The 16,028-nt window shown below is 38.6% G+C and overlaps 2 protein-coding genes and 1 long non-coding RNA gene across 3 annotated transcripts; 1 reads left to right on the top strand and 2 right to left on the bottom strand.

Moving 5' to 3' along the window:
- Positions 1-2,176: 2,176 nt before the first annotated feature.
- LOC5518052 (secretagogin) lies at positions 2,177-11,004 on the top strand. The gene is made up of 11 exons (XM_048721227.1): positions 2,177-2,338; positions 2,471-2,541; positions 5,946-6,035; positions 7,450-7,536; positions 8,123-8,179; positions 8,541-8,621; positions 8,702-8,757; positions 8,853-8,892; positions 9,152-9,208; positions 9,363-9,446; positions 10,293-11,004. The coding sequence occupies exons 1-11, from the start codon at positions 2,269-2,271 to the stop codon at positions 10,404-10,406; spliced, it is 807 nt and encodes a 268-aa protein (XP_048577184.1). The 5' UTR covers positions 2,177-2,268; the 3' UTR covers positions 10,407-11,004.
- LOC125559166 lies at positions 7,239-10,294 on the bottom strand. The gene is made up of 2 exons (XR_007306399.1): positions 9,527-10,294; positions 7,239-9,494 (listed from the first exon to the last, which is right to left on the bottom strand). It is a non-coding gene; the product is annotated as an uncharacterized LOC125559166 (long non-coding RNA).
- On the bottom strand, positions 10,906-15,893 carry LOC5518053. Its single transcript, XM_048721220.1, has 4 exons — positions 13,615-15,893; positions 12,815-12,984; positions 12,516-12,710; positions 10,906-12,011 (listed from the first exon to the last, which is right to left on the bottom strand). The coding sequence occupies exons 1-4, from the start codon at positions 15,437-15,439 to the stop codon at positions 11,904-11,906; spliced, it is 2,298 nt and encodes a 765-aa protein (XP_048577177.1). The 5' UTR covers positions 15,440-15,893; the 3' UTR covers positions 10,906-11,903.
- Between the last annotated feature and the right edge of the window lie 135 nt (positions 15,894-16,028).

Below are 16,028 nucleotides of genomic sequence, written 5' to 3'. Positions count from 1 at the left end.
GGTATGTAATGCCTAATAAGGAAATGGCCGAGCGACCTAGAAAAACGACAGTTTTTAAAACAAGACTGATATGACTGATATGGTTCTACCCAAGCAAAGTGTTGCTACGTACCCCTCTCCAACCTGAGCAAACATCCAGTAAACGAGAAACAGTTAACATAACACTATTATCATTATTGGCCTTTAGCCCAGGCGTAGATCCAGACCTTTTTACCCCTGTTTACATATAAACAGGTCAAAATAGTTAGGGTTGGTACGTTTAAGCAGAAGCTGCAGGTCTTTATAAGTATTTAGCTCTTTTTTTTCCTTAAAAGGTCAGACTTTTTCCTTGAACCGCGCATGCAGCCAATCCACCCGCAAACATGTAAACAAGCGCGCCACAATACAATGATTTCTAAACATTCACATCAATCGATTCCCTGGATATCATTATAAGGAAAGCTACAAAGCTGTTTTCACAGCAGATTTATCCACCAGCAGCAAAGCTCAAGAACAACAAAACTAAATTACGCACAATTTTCAAAGCATTAGTGCCAAGTGTATACTCGCAAAATTTAAGGATGACTTTTTTCAACAACTGAAGTTCAAACTTCATCATAACCCCCCTCTATGCGAGGCAAAAAGGGTGAATCTGAAAGAGCCGATGTGGAGATTAAAGATTTCTGATATGGCCATAAGCTGGTAAGGGAACAGATCTCCTGCAAGAACATTTATTCCATTCCTCAGAAAGCAAAATAAATTAAAACAGTTTTATTTTTTTTTCTTGGAACAGAATTTCACACAGTCACTTCGACAGTAAAGGGATATAAATCAACACATGCTTTAGTTGACTTTCAATTGCTATAGCAATAACTATATACGCTTGTCCTTTCATAATATTCGGCAAAGAGGTGTGTTTGAATGTTTGCGTATTCAAACACGGCAAACAAATTGACAACTTATTTAATTTTACCTAAGTTTTCCAAATGTCGTCCAAATGTTTCCAAATTTTATTGTATAAAAAGGTCATATGCTCCAGATAAAAAAAAAAGTAATTATCTTGGAATTATCATGTATGCCACATTTTGAAAAAGTGTAAAACAATTTCGCAGATTGTCTGGCACTAAAATGTACCCAAAATCAATATAGATGCCAATAAAACAAATTATCTAAACCAAGATGTTGTTTTAGCCGATATTTAACGTTTTCCTATTATTCTGTTTCGTCTCTCGACCTAAGTGAAAATGCATTAGAAAAACTAACCACAAACCAAACAAACATTTTTCAAATTTCTTAAGTGTGCAAAAAAAGGAATGAAAATCAAACATTTTTGTATTATTATGCACGGTTTGACTGTATCACGTTCCACCCATAGATAATTGTTATTGCTTCAGGGAAAGTCGAGTGATTTACCCTCGGAGAGATGGTGAAACGTAAAGGAATTGGTTCATTACAAGCCATTAAATGCTTTGACACGATCTGTATACAAAAAGTCACTCCAGAGATATGACAAAGCACTGGAAGTTTTTCATAAAAAAATTAAATTCTAGAAAAACCGCCGTCTATTCTCCGCTTGAACACAAGGGAATTGAATAAGAAATGAGTCAATTTGCATGAACTGTACAAGCGTCTATTTTCGAGAAGTGCCACTCGAATCGCTCTACAGATATATTTTCGTCCAGATATAACAGTTCTAGCTTATCTGTGTTTGTTAATGCTGGATTCTGTCCTTTTCTCATCGATTATTTATTTCGTTCGGTTAATTGATGATTGAAAAGAAAAACAAAATTGGAATAAGTCGTTGATCCAGAAGGCCGTAAATATTTAAACCTTTTTCTGAAGGGCGAAGGCGGTTTTCTCAAAAGTTTAGTATCATAATTTAGATGTAACTCGAGGGGAAGCAATGGCTTGCTTCCTGGGGGTTTTTTGAATAATCAATGACTCTGATCTTTTGTCAAAATAATTTTCGTTATGGTCAAAAGATGGAACACCTTATCTGAATCCATTCAGAACACCAGGGTAAATGTTTAAGTAATTTGCTGCAGTAGGATTTACGTTATCCCAAGTTGTCTCCAATAGACCAGATAACAAGATAAACTGATTGCCAAACAAGGCCGAATCCAACCTTCGCTACTAATTTCAATATTTGCGTGACGTCACGCACACCTCGAAGTGAATGGGAAATTCTTGCTTCTTGCGCATGCGCGTGGTTCATCAATACAAAAACACGAACAACGGCGAAAGAGTTCACTTATAAGAATATCCAGGTCGCGCAAAGTCATAAGCAAGATGGCAGACAAGGCTACAAAACTCAGCCCCGTCGAGTTCGTAAAAGTCTTCATGAAGTTTGATTCTGATAGTAAGATTCGGGTCACGTTCACTGATCGCATTTATGTTTTAGGAATGAATAGACTTAATTTAAACATGCGACCAATTTGATCTACTATCTAAAAGTCACATAGATACTGACTTTATTATTTGCTATTCGCAGAAAATGGGTACATCGAAGAGAAAGAGATGGATTTGTTCATCCATGATCTTCTAAAGGAACTGAACGACAAGGTAAAATAGATGAGGATTTGCTTGCTAACTGAATAAATTATGCTCAATAATTTGAACACACAATGCTACGGAAAAGATTTTAAAGCAAAAACCCTTAATTGAAAAACTAACTTCAAAACCAAAATGATAGAAAAGCGATTGCAGGCAGCGTCATGAACGCGTTAGCGATCATTGTCAGTAAGTTTATACGAGGGAAACCCTGGTTCGTAAAGCGTAGATATGCTATTTTGGCATTGACATGACACACAAAGAATAATATTGCATTAGACTTTTCTTCCCCTATAGAGAAATTTTACGATTTTTTTCACAAATAAACGTTCTATATTCTCGTTTATATTTTAAATTTACATGTAGGCTTGAACCGGATACAGAATAATAAAAATAACTTTTTATTAACATCTGCTTTAAGGGGAGTACAACTCCATCGCTCATGCAATTTGCTTAACTGCTGAATTTTAAATCGCACCAATAACAGAAGTAGAAATGAGTGGCTTTTCAGAGTTGTTCAGCGATTAGACGCCTCTCAACATTGGTTTGACATGCTTGAGAAGCAATATGTATTATATCATTTTTCAAAACATACAACACCTTATAAAAGCTTCAAAATATGTGGGAAGGATTGTTTTTACTAAAACGTTTGCAAATAAGTAAATTAAACAGAGGTTGTTATTTTAAAATGCACGAAACAGTACATAGAAGTCTGTTCTAGGTAAGAGTCCGTCGAAGAGGCGGGAAACCCCTTTTTTAAACTAAATGCTATTTGTGAGAGAGTTTTATCATTGTTCGCGATTTTGCATTGTTTTCAATAGATTGTCCAGTGGATTCATTTCCTTCTTTTTCAAGTTACCAAGAATAGCTCACACGGGAAAAGGAAGTAACGCAAATATTTTTTCTGAAGCCTATTAAAGTAATTTAACAGAAATTTTCACAAAACATAAACAAAGGAAAATTTGAAAAAGCCTTCTAATTTAGATATAAAAAAACGACGAACTCGACATTCATAATTTTAATACACACAAAAAGGGAGAAAAATGGAATGTTAAATGTTTTTTTAATACATCGTAAGTTTTTATATTGAAGTTTAGTAACATGTAAAAAAGAAATGTGTGAGTCGAAATCCGCCTGCTGCACCTTTTACAAACCGTGTGTTTTTCTTTTTCTGTTGACCCCTGGCATCTTTCTGCATTAAATAATCATTGCAAATCGGTACCTCAATCATGAGAATCCGAAAATTCAAGCCTTAAGTAACTTGGCGGGAGTGAAAGCTTCATAGTGTCGATATCCAGAGTGAGTAATGGCAAAGTAGGATAAAAGCCAAGAGAAATAAGTTATATCAAAACTGCAAATACAAAAGTTTGGCAGCTCGGGAAAAGGTGTCCAAACAAGACGAGTTGGTTAAGGAGAGACGAGATAAGCAGACATGGTTTTGTCACTTCCCGCCACAATATAGATTATAGAAAAAAAACTTTTTATTCCTATTGACAAAAATCAAAACAGAATCATTCACTCGATGAAGCAATAGTGATGAAGCTTTTTTTGTTTTTAATTTTGCTAAAATGATGGAAAAAAGGTATACGATTGTCGGCTACTTTTTGGTTTTTGCGCGTGGTTGAAGTTATTCATTCAAATTTAATCACTTTTAAATGAGAGGCACGTTTAAGAGCCAAGAGTTTTTGGTAAATCAAGAAATAGCAGTGAGCGCCTTAGTAAATCATCCTAGGATTTGCCGCGAGAGATCGTTGTGTTTTTTTCAACAAGGTGGAACATCCCTATATAAGATCGCTATACAAACAGAATAGATTTTATCAAACAAAGATTGCTGAAAACTCAACTCATTATAACCTCATTTTTACTTAAACTTTCAAAGGTAGTGCGTATTCCGTAGAAACGTCTATAGATACTAATATAAAAAAAAACTTTCCATATTTTTTAGTAACAAAAAATAACTATTAAGCTCCGTTCAAAAATAACTAGCAACAACCATTTTTTTAAGGCTATAAAAGACCAGGTGCAACCAGCGGCGACATCAGTTTACTGGCGAAGTGTCCAGCCAGAGTTTAGGCTTTACCAGTATAAATACTGACTGATTTTGGCGCTGTTTGTTCCGCGGTCAAATGGAGCCATAGCGTTAAAATAGAATCCTTTACAGCGATTGTGTTATAAGTCAGGTCATCTCGACGTATCGGCGATGACCAAAGCATATTTTGCATTGTCGCTAAAATCTCCAAATCCCCCCCGTGATGTATTTGTATATCCCCCCTCCCCTGGAATTGTTACCCCCTGGTGATTGCAATTATGCGATGAAAGTGAGGTTCTATTTGGGTATCGTAATTGCTGAATCAATTTTTCATTTCCCAAGCTAGGCGTTTAAACGGGTTCCAAATTCTAAGAACAGCAGGTAAAGCGTTTTTTTTGGTGAATATAAATCGGCGGGAGGGGAAAATTTCACAATTTCAAATTGAACACTTTTTAGAGTCTTACAAACATTATAGCAAAAAACTTGAAATTTTCAAAAAACAAATTATATTTCAAATCAAGCTCCAATTCATGCAAATTAGCAAATTGAATTATCAAAAGGTCTTTTATATTTGGCGGTGCTGGAGGCAAGCCTTCACCTCAAGTACTGGTATTTTTGCCGCTCTGGCAGCACTCAAGTAGAGAGAAGGCGTTAGGAGGACGGATATCTCAAGCATGGCGGGGAGATGTTAGAATCTGTTCACAGTTGTGACATGTAGTTTTATAAAAATCTCAATGAAATGGGGCAAATAGAACAATTTGGCTTGTTTTTTAATGGCCACCTTGTCAATTTACTATCATCTTTAAAAACCTTAACATCGATCACTTTTAAATGAAAAGTATCTCTCGATATAAAACGGCGACGAAAACGAATGTTAAAAGAAGACTTTAACCTTATATTACTTTTTGTAAAATGAGAAAGTTTTATTTTACCTCAGAAATTTCAACTTGACTAAAAAATCAACAAGCTATTTTGGATAATTCGGTACCATATCACCAAAAGTTCGTCTATTTACAAGATCGATCAAAATAAGCGTGCTTATCGAGGGGTATAATGAGATGTTTTGATAAGATGATCAAAAACCAGCAGCATACAACAGATAAGCCAAAGAGAAGAAAAATAATTACCTTGCGAACTCAAACCGCCCTTATCAGCCACACCTTTATTATTGTTTATATTTAATATAGGAAGGCATACAATGTTTTAAAACTTCGAAATAACCTTCTAAAAGCAAAAGCAGATTCAATTCAAGAATGATTATACGCTTAACTCACTTTTTAGAAATAGTAAGCTCGAAGCTAAAAAATGCAGACAAAACAATAACCTAACAAACACTTGAAGAAACTTAAAAGTCTCATCCACATCATGCTCATCCTCCGTGTTTCAGGAGCCGACAAAAGCAGAGGTGGCGGATAAGAAGAAAGAGATCCTCGAGAAATACGACCTGGATAAGGATGGCAGGTTTTCAATGGATGAGGTAGGTCATCACAAGAGACCATGATGTAAGAGAACGAATCCCCCGTATTAGGGTATGTTCCAATGATGTCGTACGTGAAAGCTATTTTTAAAACAAGCAGTTATTTTTAGATACGCCTCTGATTGGCTAGCGCTCACGTATCCTAACAACACGAGTCTTACGCGCGATCACATCTTGAGCGATGTAAACCGGCAGAGGCTGTTATGGAAATCTTTTTGACCGAAAATACCATCCTTTTTTACGAACGCTGTGAAAATGATCTCCCATAGAGTACGCTGGATCCAATAAACCGTTTCTCGGACATTGAAATGCATGCGTGATTTTAGGCTCGGGGATTAACTTCCCCAGGAAAAGTTTTCACAGCTGATTCGCAAATTATAAAACAACAATCAATCATAAATATGTGTTTACAACACACAATTCTCTTCCAATTCCCTTTAAATGAAAAAGATACATCAAGAACTTAATACCGTTATATTCACACCGATATTGTGGTTATTAAGACAGGTATTTCACAAATAAAAAATAATAATGAAGTAAGTAATCTTATTCCAGTGATACGGGTTTCTTGAGTGACATGATTTCTGAACATTTGCGTGAAAAATTGAAGTTCATTCATCTAAAAATATTGTAAATCAAAGAAAAATAAAGGCCTTCTTGTATTAAAATACATAACATAGACTCTGAGAATGCCTAGGTATTGTATCTCACCGAATTGAAGAGAAAAAAACTTTTTAGAAGTCAGCCTGATGCATCTTGAATGAATTCCAAATTCGTCGTCGCTTCAACGTCTTCCCGTTCAATTATTTATATAACATTTCGATAACTTAACATTAGATTAACATTAGCGAATGAAGTAAAGAAGTGCAAAGAGGGAAATAAATTGTGAAAATGTACTAGCTCGCGAGGTGCCCATAACCAAATATGGCGCGATGAACCATATATGGATGCTATGATTGACAAGCTCGCGCAATCTAAAAATAGCTTTCTTGGACGACATCATGGGCCACGGGGATTCGTTCTCTTATATCATGGTCTCTTGGTCATCATTAATATCATCAACATCACCACTGTCATCATCATTATTTTGATAATCATCCACCACTATATTATTATCATCAAGATCATCTTAATCATCGACATACATCAACAACAACATCACCGCTATCATTATCATCAATTTCTTCATCTTCATCATCATTATTATCAACCATAACCACGCCATACTCTATTATCACCACTATCGTTATCACCATCATCACTATCATTATCATCGTCACCATCATCATAATCATCAACAACAATGTCATCAGCAAATAAGTCATCATTTATATCAATTATTTTAGGTTGCTGCACTCTAGAATTAAAGTGACGCCAGCACACGTGTCTAATCCTCATAACATCTTTACTCCAGCTCGAGAACATTCTACCTGTCGAGCAGAATCTCCTGCGCACGTACCTCTCCGAAGGCAAGAGGATCGGGAGCGTGGACTTCATGAAGGTAGCATCAGATAATTATTAGCATTACCAATCCTATCTATCAGAGATTTGCTTCTTTTTCGATATCTTAGAATGCGATCTCGACATCCAGTAAAGTATTGTGGAAAAAACAATGAAAGCAAACAGCTTTTAGGGGTGCCACGATTCAAGACTTTTAACATTACAGGACTTTTAATGACCTTTTTATTGTATTTTTAATTGCCTTCCAGCGCCAGGATTTTTAACAGGAGGGGACCCAAAAGGGGCTTTCAAGGCATTTTCTCCTGTATTTTAGATAATTATTTACTGTATTTTAGATAATTATATACATTTACTGAATTTTTGGCTGCCAGAAGGGGGGGGCCTAGGCCACCCCCCTGGCTGCGCCCCTGCCTTCATATCTGGGTATTAATAGAGCCAGGCGCTTTGAATGCTCAGACAAAGAACACTTTTGGTTTTATCTGTAGCCTGAAAAACTCCGTTCCTATCTCCTATGGGTAGGGTGATAATAAAAATATGTGCTTTTGTTGTTGATAAATTGTAAAGATAAAGTGGCCAAGGAGAGGTTAGTGTTTTTTGTATATTTATGCCATTAGCCTGTTTTGTAGATTTTCACGCGCTTCGATGAGGACAAGAGCGGCTTTCTAGAGACGGTCGAGCTTCGGGTAGGTCGCACTAAATGGTAACGCAATCACTAAATGGTAACGCAATCACTAAATGGTAACGCAATCACGAAATGGTAACGCAATCTCTAAATGAAAACGCTATCCTAAATGGTCATAAAAACTTGCATTAGCTTTGGGTGTGTAGCTTAGTATTGTAACGCAATCACCAAAACTTGTATTATCTCTGGAAATATAGCATAGAATGGTAACGCAATCACTAGACTTGTACATCTCTGCACAGTATGAACATTTGGACTTTATCTTCGGGGAGCAGGGTGAAAATCATGAGCCACGTCCGTACTCCTGATCGGATAATAGATTCCCATATTGACTCCAGTTTTTTTAACATTGTACTTTGCAGGGTTTTTTCCACGAATTGTTGTCCATGAAAGGAAAGAGTTCTATCAACCCCAGGAAACTAGATGACTACATCGAGTACTGTGTAGGTATCTCAAGTACTCGAGATCCGAATATATATCATTATTGTCGTGATTATCTTAACAAAAATTCCTGTCATTTCAGCTTGAGAAATATGACGCAAACAAGGACGGAAAATTCAATTTGAATGAGCTTGCCAAGTGAGTGCGACAAATAGAAAATAATAAAACAATTAAACAGATAACACAAGATTATCGAAATATATATAAACAATCCTATTCTATTTTTTATCTAGGATGCTTCCCCTGGAAGAAAACATCTTCGAAACTTATGGGGTACGTTGATGTGACTATATCGAAAGATGTTTTACCCGGCCTGATCAAACGAACGACTACGAACAAAATGCTAATCGAACTTCACCGTTTAATTGATTCGCGATTGGTTCAAACAAAAAAAAACATACCATTGATTTAAAGTTCGATTTTGTGTTGATTTGATTTTGTGAGTTCGTTTGCCGAACCACAGATATGGCGTGTTTGGAGTAATTATACCCCCTCCAGTTGGTTACAGAAGCTGACGTTCATTGTATTGTAGATCCAGCGCGATATGACCAGAGAGGACTTCAACAAAGTATGGGACTATTATGACAAGGTTAGTAGTGGGGTTACTATGCCAAGATATGGTTACGAGTATAATACTAGGAACCCTGAGCATGCAAGGATTAGGCGAAACAATGAACCATCACTTGGAACCTCCTGACTTTTAACCTGAAATTTCAACCTGAATATGTCGATTTAACTATCAGGATAACAGCGGAGAGATCGAGGGGGATGAGATACTTGCCTTGTTACACGACGTCCTCAAACAACAGCAGCCAGACCGTGAATACGTAAGTAGAACCTTTCCGAAAACCTCTCCCGGCAACGTTCCCGTCAACCTTTACCGGCCCTGTCAACCTTTCCCGTCAACCTTTCCATCCCCCCCCTTTTGGCAACCTTTCCATCAATCTCTACCGGCAACCTTTCCATCAACCTCTCCCAGCAACCTTTCCATCAACCTCTCCCAGCAACCTTTCCATCAACCTCTCCCAGCAACCTTTCAATCAACCTCTCCCAGCAACCTTTCCATCAACCTCTCCCAGCAACCTTTCCATCAACCTCTCCCGGCCACCTTTCCATCAACCTCTTCCAGCAACCTTTCCATCAACATCTCCCGGCCACCTTTCCATTAACCTCTCCCAGCAACCTTTCCATCAACCTCAGTAACCATTCCATCAACCCCTGCTGGCGACCTTTCCATCAATCTCTTCAAGCAACCTTTCCATCAACCTCTCCCGACACCTTTTCATCAACATCTCCCGGCAACCTTCTCATCAACCTTTACCGGCAACGTTTCCATCAACCCCTACCGGCACCTTACCATTAACCTCTCCCTGCAACTTATCCATTAAACCTTTCCCGGTAACCTTTTCATCAACATCCCCGGCATGTTCCGACGTGAATTGAGTATCTTGTTTCTCGCCTTTGCTTCAAGGAATTTTCTACGGGTTCTCCCTCTAAAAAAAACAACATTTTCTATCTAAGCGGTGTTCCGTGCTGCCACTCCATCTTTTATCAATGCCCTCCTTATTCAACATTCCAGCTGCAAGGAGGGTGATTAACTTCCTACACATATACGCACATGACTACACCTTTGAAGGTTTGAAGTAACCATTTTCCCATCATTTTCTCAACAGAACAAACCAGATCTGGAGAGGTTCCGAGACATCATACTAGAGATCTACGACGAAAACAAGGACAACAAGCTGTCACGTGACGAGCTCTGCTGCCTCCTGTCGGCCTCTATGTGAAGCACCCGTGCGCATGAGCAGTCGCCGCTACTTGATCCATCAAACCACCAAACGCCCCCACAATCCATCATTACGAGAAAGATAGCGCCTCCTATTGCATCATAAGAAATTTGCCAAATTGTGATCACGTGAAGGCCATGTTAAGGTCACGTGAAGATCATGTGATGCAAGCGATCAAAAAATACATTTTTTTCTCTAAACATCGCTGTACAAGAGATGTATTCTCAGCACGCCAAGTTTCGGCTTCAGTTTTAAAGAATCTGTGTTTCATTCTGAAAAGGTTTTGAAAAAAATAACATAGTTTTCAGGGTTTTCATAATGACTAAATTTAGTCCATTGTTCCGTAGCCAAAACGAGAGAAGGATCTGGTACATTTTGTATAAAGTAATGTGAGGCGATGTCGTTTTCGGAATGTTCGATTTAGAAAGATTTATAAAAGCATTGGAAGAAAGCTGGCTAAATTATTCAAATTACAACCATTTAGAAATTTAATTTTAACAACTTTTTATAGAAACTTTAATACGTTTCTTCTTGAAATGTAGGAATAGAATTTCAGACATTGCTAGAATATTGAATAAAATCGGTCCTTCGACCAACATACCTTGAATGAATCATTTCTTAACCACAATACAAAAATTTGCAATTTTAAATTTGTTTTTAGAAATAACGACTTCTTCAGTATCAAACGGCACAAGATGACACCGTACATATTATTGTGTGGAATTGTGCATTTGTTGTTAAAGCGCCTTTGTCAGCCACATCTTTGTTATTGTTTTCACTCAATCTTGGAAGACAAATTATGTAAAGAAATTTTAAAATTTCAATCTAAAAACAAAGTTTAATACTTGATTTAACAAATTTAATAGAAAATATTCCAATAGCTGCAAAAGCATAGCCGATGGGAATGGATGCTTTCTCACAATTGCTATTTTGTTAAATAATAAAATGGCGGCTGGCAGAGACTTTTTAAACAACAACAGCAACAAAAATCATTTGATTATACAGTGTCTGTCTGCACGATTCATTAATAATAGCCGACATACAACAGAGCATGGCTCTATCGTACTCAACGGAAAGATGCTCAATATTTACGTAAATGTTGTTCTGCAATTTCCGTACTCGCAAGGGGATACGGTTCTCTACTGCATCCTTTCTCCGAATCACTTCCATTTAGCGTATATTCTGCACATTTTACGCGAACATATCGCAAGCATAACCAGATGAGAAAGAGACAACATTTACCCACCAATATTTGAAGTCAATTACCAGAGCAAAAGATGTCTTTCATGTCGATCCTTGGCGTGAAAGTGTTTTCATCCGATCCTTTGCCCGTTTCAAACTAGTCAGACCGGTCAGCCTGATGGTCAAGCCGGTCAGTTGAAAAGTAGAGAACCAGTGAAACTCTCTCACACGTCGATGCTTGGCGTGGAAGTGTGTCGACCCAATTCCAAAGCCGTCCCAAGCGAACTGGCCAAACCGGTCAGCCTACAGGTCTGTCTAGTCAGCAAACCAATTAAACTCTCTCCCGCGTTGATCATTAGCTGGTAGTGTATCCACCCAATCGAAAACACGCTCCAACCAAACTTTCTCCATTGCCACTTCACTCTATATTACAGAAAAATACTGAAATTTACAAAGCGAAGTAACTTGCTATATAACCGGTCGAGGCAGGTTATATTGTCATAAACCCAATCAATGCGAATGGGAGGCGAGGGACGGCTGGAAATTGAACCAAAATTATAATACGGATATATGGGCAAAATAATGAATAGGTTAACTCGTTTCCTATTACAGGGTCAATGCGCATTAAAGATATATTAAGATTATCATAAAAAAATACTGCGAAAATAAATGTTTTATTTGTCTTCGCGCACGCTGGTACTTTTTGCATGGGTATTTTGACCTCGTATTGCTATTATATTCGCAGAGTAAGATCTTCAAACTGACCAACCTAGATCTCTTATAGCTATGGCAAACCAGAGATTTATACTTCATTTACCAAATTCAATAGCAAATATCGCGCTTGCTTCCTCGCAATAGCCGATGGAAATGGATGCTTTTCGTACTGGTATTTTGCTAGGGAGATAAAATGAAGGGCATCCTACATACCTTTGATCGTCTTCGCTTTTTTCCAGTGGACGTTTTGCTACTGGTTCGTGACACTCTTGAAGTTCGTGGTTTTTCGATTTCACTTATCGAGCCGTCTGAATCCCCATAGTACGGGATAAGGTCGTCTCTGGACGGGTGACCTTGAGCTGTTCTTGACGCGGTGCCATAAAAAAGGGCTATATCATGTTCGGGGCTCTATCAAAGAAAAAGTAGAATAGGGATAATTCATGACTATGAATGTCAGCAAACATCATATGATGACACAGCTGATTAAATACATGACAAATCGGATTACATACGCTTAGTTTGTCTTTGCACTTCACTAAAAATGTCGGTTCGGATTGCGATGTTGATGGCGCTTCCTTTTCGTCTGACCATGACATCTCTAATATCTCCTGCTGTGAGTACAAATCGTGTGCCTGGCTCATCTGGACCATGTGGGAAGGCTGCTGTGACGCATTCGTCGAATCTTATACGTTGCACGTTTAAAACAAGGTTAGGTAAGAGGAGGAATAGTAAGTTGAGGCGAAATAAGTTAGATGAGGTCAGAAGAGGTACTGGTGGAGTGGATTTAAGTATATTTAGTTGTGGTAAGACAAGGAGTTTGATAAAGGTGAGACGAAGTGAGGCAAGGAAAAGTGAGGCAAGCTATCGTGGGGTAAAGGGGGATAAAAGGATGAAAGGTAAGCACTAAGGAAAGGAAAAGGTTAATTTAGGAAGTGTAACTTTAAATGAAGAGGTGAGAAATACGAAATAGGTAGGAAACAAATTATTAGGGAAAGGATTGAAGGTGGAAAGGTTAAGTGAGGCAAGGTAACGTGGGGTAAAGAAAATGAGTTAATTTAACGTACAATAAGAGTAAAGGAAAAAGAAAAGGAAAGATAAAGGAAAGTGGGGAAAGGTGAATTTAAATAGTGTAAGATGAGGTGAGAAAAAGGTAAGATAATAAAGGGACATGATTGATGGTGGAGAGGTGATAAAAACTGACAAAGGCAAGGGATGCTAAAGATAAGTCGAGCCATGTATTTCTTTCTTTTTGATACTCAAAAAGTCACTAGATATCTAATGCAAGCCGCCTATTAAGCAAATATATTATTACCTGGGCTTACTCTTTCACGCGCTACTGCCGTACGCTTTGGAGCGTGCTCTTCGTCGTCATTAAGACAAGTTCGCTTTCTCTTACTTCCCGCTTGCGGTAATTCAGAAATGTCGTCCTCCGCTAATACGTGCTGATTAGCCAGTATGTCTGAGCATGTGCTAGACGTAGTAACATCGATATTATCCTTAGTCTCAACCTTTTCATTAGACGGGGAAGTTCGCGGTGTTTGTGCAACCATATTGCTTATAGCATGATTTAAAGTTTCACTGTCCGCAAAATTGTCTGATTCTTGTGACATTAATGCACGCAATAAGCTCTGCTCAGCACGCATTTCAAGATAAAGATGACTACGATCTTCGTCCTCACATTGTTGTTGCCCACAGGGAATGGAACCAGAGCTGGAGAGCCCACTTGGATGACTACTTGCAGCAGTCGATGGCTGACTTTCAGAGATTGAATCCCCACAGAAAACAGGAGCATTCTCTTCGATAATACCGCATTTTTGCGCGGAACGTATGCTATGTGCAGGGGTATCCTCCTTGACAATACTATTTTCTTGCGCTAAAGGATTAATCTCCTCATTCTCACTGCATCTTTGCGCGGTACATATGTTCATACTACTGTCTACAGGGGAATTCACCTCGATAATACTGCACCCTTGTGCTCTGCTCATATTCATACTACTTTCCAACATTTGCAACGCATTCAGCACATCATCCGGTGTTGCATCATTGTATTTATCAGCGGTGCAAATATCGTCTAAAAATTCCTGCGAATTCACAGACGCATCATCAAGACAGAGACCAGGCACGTCAAAGTCCCTCAATAGCGCTACATCGGATTCCTGATCCTCAGTAAGGTCCGACGCGAGTGAAGTCTTTTCCCCGATAAGAACATCAAGCCTAGCGTTAGATCCACCGTCTTCTTCAGATGAGCCTCCCTTTTCAAGTATAGGAGTCGATGCCTTGGTCTTCACTTCCGATTCCCTATCTTTTGCAAGGTCTTTTAGGAGTATTGGTGGAGTTTTCCCCGCTATTATAACATCGGCAAGTTCAGCGTTAGATATGTCACTTTCAAAGAAATGTTTCCGTCTGAATACCGGGGGCAACTTATTGGTCGCGTCTAACAATTCATTGACCTTTTCTTTTAACCTAGAACAGTCACGCCTTATAGATGAGCAATCTTGTTGAACTGATAGGATTGTAGGTGTTGAGCCGATGTCAGAGCTATTACACACCTCCATGGCAGACAACGAAGTCTGAGATCTGATTAATTTTGAGCAAGATGACCTGGATGGTGTACTCAGATTGCTGGCCAATTTGGAATGTTCATTTATATTTGGACTTTCGACTGAACTGTCGCTTAATAAACAGGGAGATACATCAGGGTTTGGACGATTTCGATCTTCTTGATATAGATTGTTTTCGGGAGAATCCTGACTACGAACTCTTTCAATCTTATTTGAGCGTTTTGTTTGTGAAGTTGAGTAAGAATTGTCTGAATCATCATTTGAGCCTACATGCGGCACGGAGGAAGTGGAGGGATGATCACAGGACCTTGCTGTACAAAAAATCTCATCATCATCATCATCATCATCATCATCGTTGTCATCATTATCATCCTCATCAGCAGCAGCAACGTCGTCATTAGTTATACCGTTACCTTGGGCAGTCTCTTTCATATCACAGTTTTCACAGTTCACCTGCCCTCCAGTATCTCGATTAGCACTGTTGATAATTTGCGAGCTTATCCCTCTTTGGCTTCCTTTGCTCGAGGCAAGCTTCTTATAGGATTCCTTTGCCCAGTTAACAAAGTTATTAACCATACTTGTAATTGGCAACTGCTGGGAGAGTTCATCAAGCCCTTGGCTCGACTCGACAATGGACAAATCAGCATCCTCTATCAAATTGAGATCAAAGTTGACACGCCTTTTTTCAGCTGGTTTATATAAGCCTGGTAAAGAGTATGGCGTTTTAAAACGTCCAATTTCATTCGTGGAGCTGCCACTTACATCGTACCGTTCCACTGCTTGCCTTGCGTCTACTATACTATGCTCCACTATAGCTATACTAGGACCATCTTCCGCCGTATTGTCCTCTGGTGACGAGTCTACTTTTTCTGAATCTCGAGCGGTGCTGGTTACTTTGGGAGAAAATTGGGTTAACTCTGCCACGGAAACATCACGAAGAATAGAGATCGACTCGTTGCTCTTTTGACCGAAAGATCTCCCCGAACTCACGTGACTTTCATGGCTACTTTCCTCGCTTTGCTTTTCGGCTTGACAAGCCCCCGAAGCACGTGTTCGAAGTGACGAATGAGAATTGATCGTGGTTGACAAAACCTCTAATCCAGCTACTCTGTGGTCCTCTTTGTTGCTCTGTTTACATAGTCCGGTTTGTTCTGAAGCAATTTCC

The sequence above is a fragment of the Nematostella vectensis genome, chromosome 13 (genome assembly GCF_932526225.1).
Source record: "Nematostella vectensis chromosome 13, jaNemVect1.1, whole genome shotgun sequence".
NCBI lineage: Eukaryota > Metazoa > Cnidaria > Anthozoa > Actiniaria > Edwardsiidae > Nematostella > Nematostella vectensis.
The sequence above is the reverse complement of the archived record's forward strand: the minus strand, read 5'-3'. Positions and strand labels throughout refer to the sequence as shown.